This window comes from Schistocerca serialis, chromosome 9 (genome assembly GCF_023864345.2).
Source record: "Schistocerca serialis cubense isolate TAMUIC-IGC-003099 chromosome 9, iqSchSeri2.2, whole genome shotgun sequence".
Lineage (NCBI taxonomy): Eukaryota > Metazoa > Arthropoda > Insecta > Orthoptera > Acrididae > Schistocerca > Schistocerca serialis.
The window spans coordinates 331,115,045-331,131,989 of record NC_064646.1 but is presented as its reverse complement, the minus strand read 5'-3'; the positions used below and the strand labels follow the sequence as shown (position 1 = coordinate 331,131,989).

At 35.3% G+C, this 16,945-nt stretch overlaps 1 protein-coding gene across 2 annotated transcripts in view; it reads right to left on the bottom strand.

Moving 5' to 3' along the window:
* The window catches only part of LOC126418750 (cadherin-23), a 392,502-nt gene that overhangs the window by 50,751 nt on the left and 324,806 nt on the right, over positions 1-16,945 (bottom strand). For both annotated transcript variants that reach the window (XM_050085675.1, XM_050085676.1), the window contains exons 19-22: positions 15,075-15,258; positions 6,264-6,490; positions 4,619-4,745; positions 2,628-2,803 (exon numbers count right to left, since the gene is read on the bottom strand). In XM_050085675.1, the coding sequence (XP_049941632.1) occupies positions 2,628-2,803; positions 4,619-4,745; positions 6,264-6,490; positions 15,075-15,258 (714 nt within the window). The remainder of the gene's footprint in view (positions 1-2,627; positions 2,804-4,618; positions 4,746-6,263; positions 6,491-15,074; positions 15,259-16,945) is intronic.

Sequence of the window (16,945 nt, the reverse complement as noted above, 5' to 3'; positions counted from 1 at the left end):
TTGCAGTAATAAACTCGCAAAGACGTTGTCACAGTGCAGCTCACAATGATATATCGACATGCCAACACAGATTGACTGCAGAGTCATAGATACAACTCGCGCATTATGCACGTCTCTGCCGCCGACCAACGTCTCTGGTACATTTGCATCTGTGGCCGCATGCACAGTCACGCGGTACACGAGTATAAAGGGACGAAGCGAGCACTGGAGCGGCAGTCTTGCAACTCACTCTGAAGATGGCTGGACGATATACAGCCGAAATATTAGAAGAAGAAGGAGATTTCTTGCAGCTGCACACCCGAAACTTAATGGAACATTTTGACCTTCATCTGGCAGGTAAATGGAGTGTCAATAAGATAATTCAGTCTAAAATGGGGACTCTTTATTGAGCAATGATAAATATTTATTTTCTGCAGTGAGCAAATTCCCAGTGGCAATTCAAGGGCATACTGCAATAACCATAGTTAATATGTTCTTACACTCAAGTACCTTCAGTGAGTAAATGCATAAGTGACCATAAAGGTCCAATATTCACAGTAAATCTGTCAAGCACTTAGGTTCAAATCAGAAAAGAAAAATTGTGTACAATATAAACATAATCAATGGCTATCTCAACATATTTACAGAAAGTGTCTAGGTAAAATACTGTGATGATTTGCAGTGTAGATGAAGAAAGTCCTTCTTAAATACAGTACTTCAGCACTCTAAGTCCTGTTTCCCCCCCAATATAAATGAGGCTAAATTTAAAGAGAATAGAAGTAAGGGAGAAATACAATATGGGATTAAAATATCATGTGCCAATTAGATGAACTTCTACCTAACGCATAGTCTAAACACGCAATCAAGAATTAAAATTTCACTGTCATAGGTAGACCTATTGTTAAATTTTATACTTTATTATTAAAAAAGAATATCCACATAATTCAGATAAAAACTAAACAAATTCTAGAATAAATAAAAAACAATGTTCTATAGTGGCAGCAAAATTGTCCCACTAATAAATAACCAAACTGAGATGCATTACATTTACTGCAACAGACATGGTTTAAATTATAAAGCTCATTATATTGCTAAAAAGGCAAATTAGTCACTCAGCAATATCAAACACTTCATTGTAATTGTTCTCAAAGGCATTCTGCTACCCATACTGCCACAAGTAGTTCGAAAATGAACAATTTCAAATATAAGAATATGGAGATAAGTCACTGCCAATTAAATAGAAAAGGCACTGAGCAGCACAGACAGACGTGTAGAAAAGATGGAAAGTAAAACAGTTTTCAGGCAAAGTCCTTAATTTTAATTAAGAGACACAAGCACAAAGCCACTGTCATTTCCCACCACCTCTGCCTGACTGGCCTCCTCTCTTTGGTGAGCAGTGACTTATCCTCTTACATATATTTTATTACAAGTTGTTCCACTCCACACAATAGCTACACCATGGAAATAAGTTCAACAATTACCCTCACTACACAGGTCTTCAGTAACAAGAAACAGTTCCTGAAAAGCAGGCATGTAAATATCAAAACTGGGAAATTGTTCATAAAAACATTTTCTGGGGTGTTTTGTTATATAGCTGTGAAACATGAATCCTAATGAAACAGGATACACAATTCCTGGAAGCAGAGGAGAAGGATGCTGAAAATAAGAGAAAAGACAAAAAGTTAAACAAGTGGGTCTTCATGGGAGTAGATGAAACAAAGGAACAGATCACTACCATAGAAAAGCTGTAAACAAAATTCATTGGTCAGATGATATGGCACAATGGATTCTTGACCACCATATTGGAAGAAAAACGTTTTAGAGAAGAAAGGAAGAAGAAGACCACAGAATAATCATCTGGATGCTATGATGAATGGACTTGAATTCAAGCAGTACACTGACTTCAAATGCTCAGCAGAGGAGACACAATTATGACTGCTGTGACAAGGACTAGCCTTAAAAATAATGATGATGATGATGATGATGATGGATATGTTATCACTGTAACTCAGTAGGTGGAACAGCTCACCATCATTTATCTCAGAAAGTAAAACTCCAGTGCTGCTGATAGATACATCAAAAAGTGAAAAGAAGTATCCCTAGCTTTCACAACTCCTAGTTCCTTCTTCAGAAGGGAATGAAGAATAGGTTTGGGAAGGAGGTGAAGACCATACAGACCCCAGATTTGGAGGAATACCCACTTGATGTGAGGAGAAGGCAAGACAAACACAGGAGGGTTTCTCTCAGTCATGGCCTGAACAATTTTCCCCTCCTTCCCAAACATACAACTCAGTCCTTCCTGAAGAACAAAATAAGAGCTGTGAAAGCTAGAGCTTTTTTAATCTATTTTTTACCAGTAGTGGAATTTAACTACCTGAAAGTAAATACCATCATCCATTCCATCTACTTGCAAATTTACAGTCTTCTCAAGTGCAATGTCCTTTTGATACAGTCTTCATGGATAATGCAATATCAATTTCTTCAGATTTTAACTGTGTTCATCAGGATGTCAAAGATGATATTAATTGTTGCCATAATTCTTACCACTGTGGAAGTTGGGAGAGTCATTGGCTCTGTTGGCATGACTAACATATTTCATTACCCAAGTGATCTCTACTTCACACTGTTTACTATTGTAATATACATACCAGCATTCTCTGAAACAGTGGTGGATGGTCATCAATGTCAGTAACCTTCACTCTCAGTAATCTTGTGGCCTGCTGTGGTGGATCTCCATTGTCTTGCACTACCAATTGTAGTTCATAACTATCTTGGGATTCACGATCAAGTAAAGTGCGTGTTGTGATCAGTCCTGTCAGCCGATCTGTATGCATATATAAGTAAAGTTTTGTAATGTCTCAGAATCATAGAAAACTGTAAATACTATTGTTATTATCAATTTGAATTGTCTAAAAAATATTGTTTGAAGAAAAAATAATGTTTTAAAATTTCTGACAGCATGGATGAAGAATTGAAGAACCAATATTGAACCATACACAACAAATGACATAGTGGACTTTGCAGGAAATCAGATTACTGTTGCTTATTGGCATTAGCAAAAGGGATAGGCACATATCCCACAAGAAAATAGATATCTGTGCTCTTAACTGTCTTCTTCATCTTTTCTAATTTCTCTGTCTTACAATTTTGTCCCCTGCTGACATATATCATGGCTGATTTTCATCATGCATTGTTATTCTGTGCATTAACACCCATTCTCTACATCAACATTTAAATTTGTATTCAGTGGTCTACCTTATGATGTGTGGGACAGGGTAAACCAATTCAGCCTCCATCCCCCTCCACAATTCCATTTGTGGATGGTGTGAGAGAACACATACTTGTAGTCTCAGTATAGACTTGAATTTCTCTGATCATAAGGCACAAAATATTAATACTGGTGGAACCAAATTTTCAATTATTCTGTACCTCACTTTTTTGTAAGCTTGAACTAAGTTGAAAGTTGGACTGATTATTAAAGGTCAATATAATTTCATGATCTTAACAAGTGTGAACTATAGCTTTGATAACTGAGAAAATGAAAGCTGCTCATTAATGCCTTATATAGAATGCAGCATATTTTCAATTTCCTGTTTTACATTAGGTTACATTGAATAGCTTTTAAAACTGCTCCATTCCACGTCATTCAAATGTACAGCACAAATGAGCCATATTCACTGCAGTTGTATCACATTTGTTCAATCCTGTCCCTTTTTCCTATTTCCAAAATAGTAGAGAATCTCCCTTTACATATAATAATTTATGATTTGCAGTTATACATTGTTACTAGACAAATTTTTGAATGTACAGGATGGTTACAATTAAACTTTTACTGCTTAAGAGGGCCCCCATGATAAACAAGTAATCATAGGGCAATGAATCTCTTGGGGAAACAGCTGTAAACACAAGCCAAAGAGAAATAATGAATAAACTATTGAAAGAAGCACATTTTAATTTCACATGAAGAGGTAACATTTGTTGATTGTGTATAATGTTTTCATTCCAGGTTACAAATGTTGTTCAGTGCAATGACAGCAGGGAACTGCACTAGTGATTGCTCTACTGCAACCTGAAACAACAGTGGACCGTGGAATGTTCAGCTGCCATGACATAGCTCATGCACTGCTTCAGGATCAAATATTGCATCCATCATTCTTAGCCATGGCAACAGTAACTCTTCAACAATTTGTGGCACCATTGGCTATTGGCCTCTCCCACAAGCAATTCCCAAATCGCCAAACTTCTGAATCATGTTCTTTAACCCTAGTGCAGACAGAGGACTTCTCTGTATTCCTTTAATGCATTGATACTTACAAAGAGCAGTGCCACTGATGATGTTTCTATATAACAATTTTATGGATAAAGTCGTTCTCACTTTCTCCAGGCACATGTTCAACGCCTGCAACTGTAATGCACAATGACGCTTGTGTTTCAATCTTATGTCACCATACCAATACCAGCACCTAATGACACTAGCATAACTAACAATGCAAATCCTGCAGCAGACAATCTAACCATCATTCCAGTAACATTGGGTATCCATACGGCAAATAGTTTTCTGGCTACACGGCTCAGATAGTGAAAGTTTAATTACAACCTTCCTGTAAATATGCATACTATATATTAGAATTGTACATACCAATTTTAAAAGCTTGATATTCAGCCCCACTATGAAGGAATTTGTAGAATATCATTCCATTGGGAGAGTTGGGATCATCTGGATCAGTAGCTTGAACATGGAACACAGGAGAACCTATAGTGGAATTCTGCAACAGAGATTTTATTTCAAATTAATGTATGAAGCTTGAATTTCATAGGTTAAATGATAGCTAATGACATCAAATGAAGATAATGAAAGTTTGATAGTTTATCAATAGTCACATTACATCAATATTCAGATATATTTTCATCTTGTATTGTACCGTGAAAAAGACAAGAATAATCTATCACAAAAAATTCAGAAAGTCATAGTACATTAGAATGTAAGACTGGCAGCTACAGAACACACCTCACATGACTGAATTTGAAAGAAACCTATTAGCAATATCAGGCCTGCTCTTTGTTTTCACTTCATCCTACTGGCATAATTTCACAATATTACACACCCACACAAAGAACAAGTAGTGGCTTAAATGTAACACAGTTGGCTTCTGACAGAGAGAAGGTATAGGTAATGCTCTGGATTCATATTCAGCAGGACAGCAGTTCAATTCACATCCAGCCATCCAGATTTAAGTTTACTGCAGTTTCCATAAGTTGTTTACGGCAAATGCCAGGATGGCTCCTTTGAATAAGGCATGACCCATTTCCTTCCCCAGGCTTAGCTAGCAGGGCATTAAAATCTGATCTTTGTTCCCTTTCTATGTTAAAATGTCAATGGTTACTATCTTGACAGTGAGATAATCAATGGTTATCATGTGTCAACATAAAGTGAAAGCAGTGATAAGAAGAAAACAACATGCTTCTCTCTCAAAAAGTGTGCCTACCTGCTGTCAAATAATACTCACATGATAATGACCATGAAATGCAAGAGATGATTGAAAATTTAAGTTAAGATATGTCAGATCTAGCTTACAATCCCAGGCTCATGCCATTCAGTTTTCACCTTTTCAGCCAGTTCATAGAATTTCTATGGAGAATCAATTTCTACCACAAAAAAGCAACACCAAGGATACTTCAACACTGAAAGTTATGTTATTAATTACTAAAAGTTTCTGAAAAACTACGTGGAATAGTAGTGTAAGTTTAATTCTTATCCATATTCAGCTATTTGTCTCATTAATTACTGAATATTCCTCAATAATTTTACAATATTGATAATCCATTTTATTTTCCTCATTCATCCAATCCTGTCTCCCTCCATCCTCAGTGATTCTCTGATTCTCTCAGAGTTTCATGTCTTAACTCCTGTACATATCCTCCAATTACCTTCCACTTTCATTTTGCTTGTGTGTCCTTTCTTATGCATTCTGAGAACATTAATTTAATTTTCCTACTTTTAAGCTACATCTTCTCCTACAGCTTTTATTTTTGTCACTGTGTACTTTTTCCACCTCTTGAGAATACCTTACCTCAGTTTCCTCCACCACATCTTCTTTATGTTCTGCACCCCATAACATGCTAATCAATGTGTCACTAAAATAATTATTGAGTGATCAAGTACCAGGCACTATTCTTTTATCTTCTGATAGAAAAATTCATTATTTTTGTCCTTTTAAATATCAATTACCATTCTTATTTTAAATGATAGAGTGAAGACACAGCTTATTATTTCTATTTCATACCTCTGAGACATATGCAACTTCATCAAGAGTTGGTCGAACAAATATGGGAACACCATCATTGGTAAATACATCGCCTATGAAAATGCTTAATGGAACATCAGAACTCAGAGCAGGACTTCCTTCATCTTGTGCGCGTACTATCAGCTGATATGGGTCTGTGCGACCCTTGCCTGTCAGCTGTCTCTTTGTCCTGATTTCACCTGTTGTTTGGTTGATTTCAAATAGCCCTGCAAGAATTTTTAAAGTGTGTTACATCTCAACAGCAACTTGCCATAAAATGCTGAAATGTACACAAAAAAATTATAGATACCATACAGTGGCTAAATAAAACTATGCAAATGTGTGTGCATGCACACATTACATGTATGTAATGTAGGTACAAACATACATTCTACAGTAATGGTAGTAAATGTGGTTATTAAAGAAAGATTACAATAAATAAAAATGAAGGAAAGCCACCAATCACTAATAACTCACTGGCATGTGGCACATATAACAATACGAAGATTTAACTAACTTCTGAACTACTACTCTTTTTCAAGTGCAAGTACACAGTGTAACACACATTCATTCATGTCTAAATGAATACAACCAAATAGATATCTCAATGCAAACACTTAGTGTAACTGACAGTATCACATTTATTCTCAAGAATTTACAACAGATCTGTACTAGCATCTTAAGACACAGAGACTTGATATTGTGATGTTTATCATCAAAATACTTGTGTATTGAATGTTTTTAAAATTAATATATTTAAAATTCTGCACAGAATGTTATTACTTATATGAGAATAGATTTCTATTCACTGAAGAGAAATGGCAGGGAACTAACAGACACTAAGAACAGGACACTAGGTTGCAATGCAAAAGTGAAGAACGTGTTGCAGTGAGATTTCTCATCTGCAAAACTCAGAAAAGCTGGTGGTACAATATGAAAAACAACCACTGAAGTCAGCCATGCTGTGTTGTGCAGCATGTTCCACAACTATGTAATCTTGATGAAGCATTAGAATTTGTTTGGTAGTGGCAACTGATTGTGTAATAATTAGTTTGCTGAGTGTGTGATAACTGGATTGTTGTCACATATACACATAAAGTACCGTAGAGTGATAAGAACAAGGATGTTAAGTAATGTTGATTTCATAAGTGACCTGTTTCTTGGATGCAGGAGGGGCAGTACATGAACAGGATGTGTTAAGCAGTTGTTGTGAATGGGCTCACCCAAAGTTCTTGCACAGGGATATGATCCAGATAAATGGGACTCAGAGTACCAGTGGCATATAGATAACGAGGAATGTTGTCATGAGGGGTAGTCACTATGTTTTAATTATCATCTCAAAAAATTAACCTGCATCCATGAAACTTGGTGATGGTATTAGTCCTTCCTTATACATCCATCCTTCATTAAAACCCTTTTTTCCAAAGATAGATAAATTGGAAAAGGTCATGGTCACAGAAATCTGCACTTTGGCACTTGTAGAAATGTTCTCCCTCTAAAATCACTTCACTGTCATTCTTAAAGCGGCTGCCACATCATGGTTTCTTCATCTGAGGAAAGAGGAAAGGCCACTGAGTGCCTTGTCATGTCTGGGAGAGGGCAAATTTTGATAGCTCAAAGAAGCAGCATATGTAACTGTGTCCTACGTATTGTGAGCTGGGAGGTTGCCATGGATCAAAAACGCTCGCTTGGACAGCTTCCTGTCTTGACAGCCTCACATAACCTCTTCAGGAGATTTTGGCAGAAGGTCCTCTCGACAGTTTTACCCTTATGTGCGTAATCTGTTAGCATAAAACCATGGCAGTCGCTAAAACATACTGAGCAGCATCTTGCCCAATGATGGTCAGGTATTTGTTGTTTCTGATAATGGTCATAATAAATCAACATCTGATGGAACTTTTGCTCAGTTAACAAATTACGTTTTACCACATAAATTCTGGCCAGATTTGGGCTTGTTTTTATTTATAAAGTATATAATCCATTACTGTGTATGTTTATGAATGTGTCTAACTATTGAGCGTAAATTTTGTCGCAAACATAATGATATGCTCTTGTCCTTGCATCTCTTTCCTTGTCCATAAAAAATTAATTGGCAAGCAATTAATAGCAAAAGATCTAAAAACAAAAGTAGATCATTTTTGCTATTTCTATCATTCAACTTTAAGTGGTGCCAAAAATATGTTTCTATTTATACTTCTATTTTTTATGTTATAAACATGCAAGCAACATTGCAACATAACAGGAATTTTCCAATTTTTCTATTCACAAATTTTTTAACCTTTGCTTTCAGCTATTATTACTAAAAATCTTCGCATAAATACATATCTTCAGGAGAGTTTCAATAAACTAAATCTGATGTGTAATCTACAAAAAAAAGTTATTTTAGTATTATTTTGGTTTGCGAAATGTTCTGGGAGTTCCAGAATAACACATCTTATATTATGTCTGTTTGGCACCGATTGAATCAGTTCAGGTCAAACAAAGTTCAGATCAGTTTTGACTGCTTTTGATGTGTGTTATTTGCTGAGATGTTCATGTGGAAATATGAAAGCACACGTGAAATTTCATACAGAATGAAAAATATGGCTTGATGCAGGTGTCCATGATACTCTATCTTGTGCAAGCCTCTTGATCTCCAAATAACAACTGCCACATACATACTTATGAATCTGATCACTGCATTCATAGCTTGGTTTCCTCTATGATTTTAGCCTCAACACTTTCTTCCAATTATAAACTGGTGACCCCTTGTTGTCTAAAAATGTGTTGTATCAACCAGCCCATTCTACTAGTCAGGTTGCACCACAAATACTGTTCTCCCCAATTCTATTCAGCACCTGCTCTCTAGTTACATGGCATACCCATATAATCTTCAGCATTCTTCTGTAGCATCACATTTCAAAAGCTTCTATTGTCTTCTTGTCTAAACTGTTTATCATCCATGTTTCATTTCCATACATGGCTAGACCCCATACAAATATCTTCAGAAAACTCTTCCAAACACTTAAGTCTATACTCAAAAAAAAATGGAAAATCCAGGATGGAATGTAACAACATTATGAGAAAGGTAATTACTCACCATAAAGGAGAGATGCTGAGGTACAGGTAGGCACAACGAAAAGACTGTCACATTATAATCTTTCGGCCATCGAGGCCTTTGTTGAAAATAAATGTCAAACACACACATGAGCACACACGTAAAATACAACTCACAACGCATCACTGCAGCCTCTGGCAGCTTCAGCCGTCATATCTTGCATGTGTGTTTGTTATCTATTTTCAACAAAGGCCTCAATGGTCAAAAGCTTCTATTGTGATAGTCTTTTTGTTGTGCCTATCTATGACTCAGCGTCTCTGCTACGTGGTGAGTAGCAACTCTCCACTTCATTCAACGTTAACAAATTTCTCTTCTTCAGAAATGATTTTCTTGCCCTTCCCAATCTACATTTTATATCCTCTGCACTTTGGCCAATCGTCAGTTATTTTGCTGTCCAAATAATAACAAAACTCATCTACTACATTAAGTGTCTCCTTTCTTAATCTGATTCCCTCAGTGTCGCCTGATTTACATTCACTTTTCCTAGCTTTTCTTTTGCTGATTTTCACCTTATATCCACCTTTAAAGACATTGTCCATTCCATTCAACTGCTTTCCCAAGTCCTTTGCTATTTCTGACAGAATTACAATTTCATATGCAAGTCTCAAAAGTTTTTATTTCTTCTCCATGAATTATGACTTCTGCTCCAAAATTTTCTTTTGTTTGCTTTACTGCTCTTTCAATGTACAGTTCGAATAACATCATGGATAAGCTACAACCCTGTCCCATTCACTTCTCAACCATTGCTTCTCCTTAATGTCCCTTGAATACCATATGGTTTCTGTACAAGTTGTAAACAGAAATTTCTTATTGTTAAAGTAAGAAAAGCATGTCTTATGGTAAACCCATGTTTCCACTTCTTATGTTGGTCCTTTTGTCTTGATGTCATAGCGGTACAACCAGCACTCACCCATTGTGATTAGGCAGCAAAAGAAGTCAACTGGATCAGTCTGAAGTCACAACATTTCTGCTGCTGCTGTTGCTGCAGTTTGGCGAACTTTTTGAAAGGGAGTGAGCAGTCAAGGAAAGCAGATGGTGCCAACATACGTCATGTTCAAAATGTCTTGCAAGAGGTTTAAAATTGATCAATGACTGATTTTCCCTTTCTGCGTTTATTGCCTCAATTCTGGCATGTCAGTCTTGGAGCAATAGTGTCTCCATTTCTCTTTCGATTTCTGACTCCTCACAAAGAGAGGGTCTGCCATTTTGTTCTTTGCCATTCAGACTTGTTTGACCACATTGGAAGTGTCTGCAACACTTATTTACTGTGTCATATGATGATTTGTTGTCACAGTATATTTTCATCAGATTAACATAAATTGTTGCAGCATTTTCCCCATTCAAATGCAGAAAAAGAATTAACACTGGATACTGCACTTTATCAATGGTATGCGATATTTTATTTTGACTTCTCTACTGGCATGCTGCAATGCTGTTGCATGGAGAGTTTGTGTTTGTTCGTTTGTTTGCTGTCCATGTAACAGTCAATTTTCGGACATTGTCATCGGTTTAAGCTCACATATACAAACAACACAGTTAACATACATAAGTGCATACATTAATATAAATAGTTAAGGTCAGAAATTATCATATTTTTGTTGCAAAAACAAACTTATGCTACTTACACTGTTTTACAAAGACTTTACAACTTGAAATATAAATGCATACATTGATATAGTGTGTGAGGATCAGGAATTATCATTTTTGTGATGCAAAAACAAACTTATGCTCTATACACTCTGTTTTACAAATGGATATTATAACCTGAAATCTTCTAATGAATAATAGCTTTTCTCTTTAGTAATTGCTTAGGTTTATTCTTTAAAGTGTTTAAATAAGCTATCTTAAGATCAGATGGAAGTCTGTTACAAAAGATAGTTCCTACTGCATATGGACTATGGTCTGCACCCTTTGTTTTACTTGCAATTCTGTAAAAGTTTTCCCTTCCCCCTGTATTGTACCTATGTACATTACTGTTCATTATATTGTATTTTGGATTTTGCTTCACAAACATTATTGTCTGCAGGAAAAACCTAGAGTAGATGATCAGTATTTTATATTTTCTGAAGATTTCTGTAAAAGGCTCTCTCCTGCTTACCTCAGCTGCCACTCTTACTGCCTTTTTTTGTAGTCTGAAGAGCATGTCTGTATGGAAAGCCAATGCCCCTTCCCATATCTCAGTACCATACTGGAGATGTGGATGTATCACTCAGAAGTGTATTTGTCTCAAGCTAGCATGGTCCAGGAAGGCTGAGACTCTTTCAGTAGATACGCATTTATACTGATTTTCTTACAAATATGGCCTAGATGTTCTTTCCTTGACATGTGTTCATCAACAATTATACCCAAAAATTTGAGTTTGCTTGTGTAGCTAAGGGCCAATGGGGGTATAAATGTTTATCTTTTGACCATATCTACACATAAATTGCATTGTCACTGTCTTCTCTTTATCTACGTGTAGCTTATTTGCAGTAATATAACTTGACAGAAAACTATAATAGGGGGTGAGTAGTTGTAAAGCTACCCCTCTCATCCCATATGCTTCTAATTTATGCAATAGAATTGTAAGATTCACAATAACAGATAAAAAGCTACTGCTGTTACAGTAGGTCTTCCTTTTCAAAAACCATGTTGTAGATTGTTAAACAGATTATGTTTGATGAAATATGGCTCAAGTTGGCTTAATTTTACTTTCTCTAATAATTTATCAAGCTCTGAAGTTAATGATATTGGCCTAAAGTTTTTTGTGTCAGTTTTTATGCTCTTCTTACAGACCAACAGGATTTCAGTGTTTTTCAGATCAGCAAATTCTTCATGGCAGAGGGAGATATTTATTAGATGTGGCAGAGGCTTCACTAATTCTGCTCTGTATTCCTATACCAGCTAAGGTGAAATGTCGCCCCAGCCACACGACATTTTATCTTTAACTTTGAAATGACTGCTAGGATGTCTGTCTCAGTAATGCCTTGGATGAAAAAAAGATTGGCTAATTTTTGTAACACTTAAATTGACCACCCAGTCATGTGTTTCATTTGTGCCAATTGTATTAAATACCTGTATGAATTTCTAGCACACTTCTTTTGGATCATTTGTTATATCATCATTTTATTTTAATGTTATGCTGGTGTGTTCATGAGATTGCTGTTTCCCACATTCTTTACACATTATTTTCCAGGCAGTTTTACTAACATAGGTTGAGTTCCTTATTTGATAAGCATATCTGTGAGCTTTAGATTTAGTCAAGGAACCTCTGTATTTTTTTCTGAGCAGTTTGTATTTTGTTAAACAGTGTTGTAATATAGTATCTCTAAAGTAGATAACAGTCTTTCATGACCTCTCTCAGTTCAATGATTTCTGGGGGGCAATTCTCAGGTTTGTGATTGATAGCTCTGTTTACTTGTTTTACTAAAGGACATGTTTCATTTAAAGTTTTAATGACCAGTTTATAGAAATTTTCCTATTTATCATTTGCATTTGTTGCATTGTAAATGGGTTCCCATTTTTCACTGCTTAATGCTCCCTTAAGTTTATTAGAATTAAATTTTCTTTTATACATACATACAGGTATCACTTTTAGTTACTACACAAATTTTCATACCAAGAGCTCTGTGGTCTGATATTTCATTTTCTATGGTGATTATGTTTATGTTTTCCGTTGTTGCATTTGTGAGAATGTGGTCAATGCTTATCCATCTTTCTACAGAAATTCTTGTAGGTTCTGAGTTTATGTGGTAATAGTTATAACATTGAAGTAAGTCAACATAATGCAAATAATTATTGCTATTATTTAAAGACTCTATGTTGATGTCTCCAACATACACCACGTGTCTCTTGTGCACTGATGTCTTTTCCAGTAGGTTCTCCATACAATTGAAAAGTTCTTCAGTACTGCTTCCAGGTGACCAATACAGAACTGTTGCAATCACAATGTTGTTACTTAGTTTTAAATTTATTGCTGCAACCTCAAGTACCATTTCTTTATTAAGATCATCAATCCATTTGACTTTCTCACATGCTATATCATTTCTGCTGTAAATAACTACACATCAGCTTTTATGTTACCTTCTACAGCCCAAGTTTATGGTTTCATTATTTCTTAGCCAGTATCCATATGCCACCTCTTCCTTGCAACCTAATTCACTCACTATGAAGAAATGTGGTTTGATTCATTTAGGTGTACATCAAAATACTCTGTTTTATACATTATATACTGCACATTCTGGTATAAAAGAATTAAACTGCTACATTTTTCTGTAAAAAAGTGTCCCTGTTGCCTTTGTGATTGCTAATTTTGTTAGTCATCTTCCTCTGTGATAATTTTGCTTATTTTTTTCATGTAAAAGCTTCTTGCCTTTGAAATTTAGATGCATCCCATGAATGATTGTAGGCATTTATCCATTATTTTACATTTTCCAAACAAAACACACATTTGTTCGATTTTGATGTTTGTTTTTCATATCTCCTCACTGACACACAAATTGCATATTAGGTCATGCCTGTGAGGCGGCATCATAACTATTGTGTTTCAAGATTTGTTAGGTTCTAAGAACTTTTCCAAGCTTGCTAACCAATTTTGTGCTTCATTTCTTGCAACATCGCTGGCACCAGCTATGCACATGACAATTCATTTTCATCTTTCATTTTTTCCTGCAGGTCAATATTGGTAAAATTTTTAATACTTGCAGATGGTTCTACTATTCCATTGCTTGGAAGTCTTTGTTATTGCCTTGTAAAATACCCACCAGTTTCGGCTGTGGTGGTTGTTAAGAACAGAACACTCTACCTTTCTTGCAACTGATTCTTGGTTCTGTTGTCACTGTGTTTCATTATTGTTTTGTTTGCTCCACTGCTGCATTGTTCATGAACTTCATTGCCATCACACTTCACACTTTCATTTTTATCACTATAGCTTGTTTCAATAGTAATTACAGTCCACTTATTTGGAAGAATTTGACTATCATCCTTAAATGTACATGATTTTTGAAGCAATAACAGTTCACAAGACTTTTTAAACATTAGTTTTTTTCATATTCATAAGGGAAGAGTTTAGCTATCACACAAATGTATGCATGATTTTCATGATGGCTCACACTTTTCAGATGTATGTTTTCTCATATCACTCATTAGGACAGTAATTGTTAATTGAAAACCACATATACAATCATTTAACTTTCTGATTTGATCACTACAATTTGTACACATGCTGCTTTTACTGGTATAATTTTCACTTTTTTTGCATGAACACAATGTGTGTCTATACAAGTCACCATCTTGTCACATTCTATGAGTACCAGGGCTGTAAGACATATATCTACAAGCATATAGGAAATTAATTATGTATTTTTTAGGGATAATTAAAACTTTATGGCTACCCCTCATAGGTTGGATGGATAATGGAATGGGAAAGATAGGAGAAGTGAAATTGTGGTAGAAGATGTGGCTTGGTTTCTCTAGTTTTTCTTTGCAGTTATCTTTTACAACAGTTCTGCATTTTATACATTTGGCTTCCCTTTGTTTATGCTACTGCAGCAAAGTCTCTTAGTAAAATTACTTCTCATTAATAGTAGTTAGTGTACAATAATTAATGTCCTTCATCTATTTTGAAAACTATCTGCATCATGTACAGAATTCATTTAGAAGGGTTGCCAGAAAAAAAAAACTTGTTTAAAACTGCTAATATTTACATTAGGCTTTAATATAACATATTAACTCACCAGCTGCTTCTCCTTCATCCAGAATTTCATATGCAATTTCACCACCTGGCCCTTCATCTGGATCTGTTGCAGTGACAGTAATGACATTAGCACCCAGACCAACATTTTCTGGTACCACTGCTGAGTACAGTCGCTTCCCAAATTTTGGAGCATTATCATTAACATCTAAGACCTCAATAACAACCTGTTGTAAATAAGAATAAAAGTGATACATTGGAACAAAAATGATTTATTTGGAATCAACAATAACAGCAAACATTTTTATAGGAAATGTATCTAAAATATTCCCCTACAGACTATTGTACAGTAATGAACTATGCAGAAGTCAAACTTGTTTCTGTTGTATGATTTTTTTTTAGACACACTTAACATAAGGTGTGCTTCTATCTGCATGGTTACCTTAGTCCTTTGAATTAAGTCCTATAGGTTCTTTCTATGGAGGGACCACAAAAGTAATTCCTCTAGGACAATATGGACATATATGAAACCAACCAGATAATCAATGTAACATTACGACTCTGTACTAAGCTCAACATTTGCACATTTGAACATCATTGTCTGCTGTAGAGACGTCTTCAGCATATGCTAGAATTCTTCACAGTCATGAGCTTGCCAAGCTTTCACTATTGCTTACTAAATTCATCCTGGCAAGAAAACTGTAAACTGCCTCTGTACATTTGACTGTAGACATGAACAGACATGTTATTCAAAATGAAACTGTGCCCCCTTTGCACTAAAACATATAGACACACAAATTCAATCAATAAACAATTTCAGGACACATTACATTTTTCTTAAAAGGTCTGTGTTTTGAATGTAATTATTCCTCATTACTGCACAGATACACATTTAATAGATTAGATTAGATTAGATTAGATATAGGTATTGCTCCAATAGATTCATGCTGTGGAGATCCTCAGAACATAGAATATATCATAAAACAGGAATATATAATACATATCTGCAAAAAAGATAGACTTGCTATGTCTTTTACACTGATCCCAAGTGAATTGGTCCTCATGGATATAGAATAAGTGAAAAAAACCTTAAACATATTTTCATTTATGGGGTAATAATAAAACAAAAAAGAGTAAAATAAACAGATGTGTATGTTACAATCCTTTGGCTTTTGTACCTATACATCATAAAAGAGAAAATCCGTATACAAAACTTATTTACATTGTGCACATTACTTCACTGATGATGTGCAGAAGTCAGATTTGACATAACTGCCACATTATTTGATATTATTCATATTATATACACACCAATTGGTTCAACTAAAACATTTGTCATTGGAGTAAGAGGTAGCGACAAATTACTGAAATTTGTTAGTGGTTAAACTTTTCAGGGCTACTTGGCACGTTACTGAAAATCTACGTTTCTGAATAAAGGGCACCTTCCTGGACCAAAGTAAGTGACTTTAAATTTTTATGATGTTTGATCTTATGTTTAATATTGATTGCATGATCTGACCAGTTTGAAAAAGAGATATACTATTTATGATAAATTTCATTTAGGAAGAAATATAATGGGAAACAAAGGGGTTCTGCAGGACGTTCTTGAGTTGACACATCAAGAAATTTATGACACACACTACTGGACTCACAAAAATTTTGCTTGGCTTGATGAGTTATATTAAAACAGGGCCTTGTATGACACTATGGAGTGAAAGTGAGCAAACTATTCTAGTTTTTATATTTCTATATCACTTACATCTGACAGCATCCACATTGCAAATACAGATTCGTTTAGATGCATCAACAGTTTTGTGGTGTGAGTCTTCCAATGGAATTTGTTTATCATATGTAATCCCATGAATTTAACACTGTCCACCTCTTAATAGCTGGAGTTTATATAGTGTGTCTTTC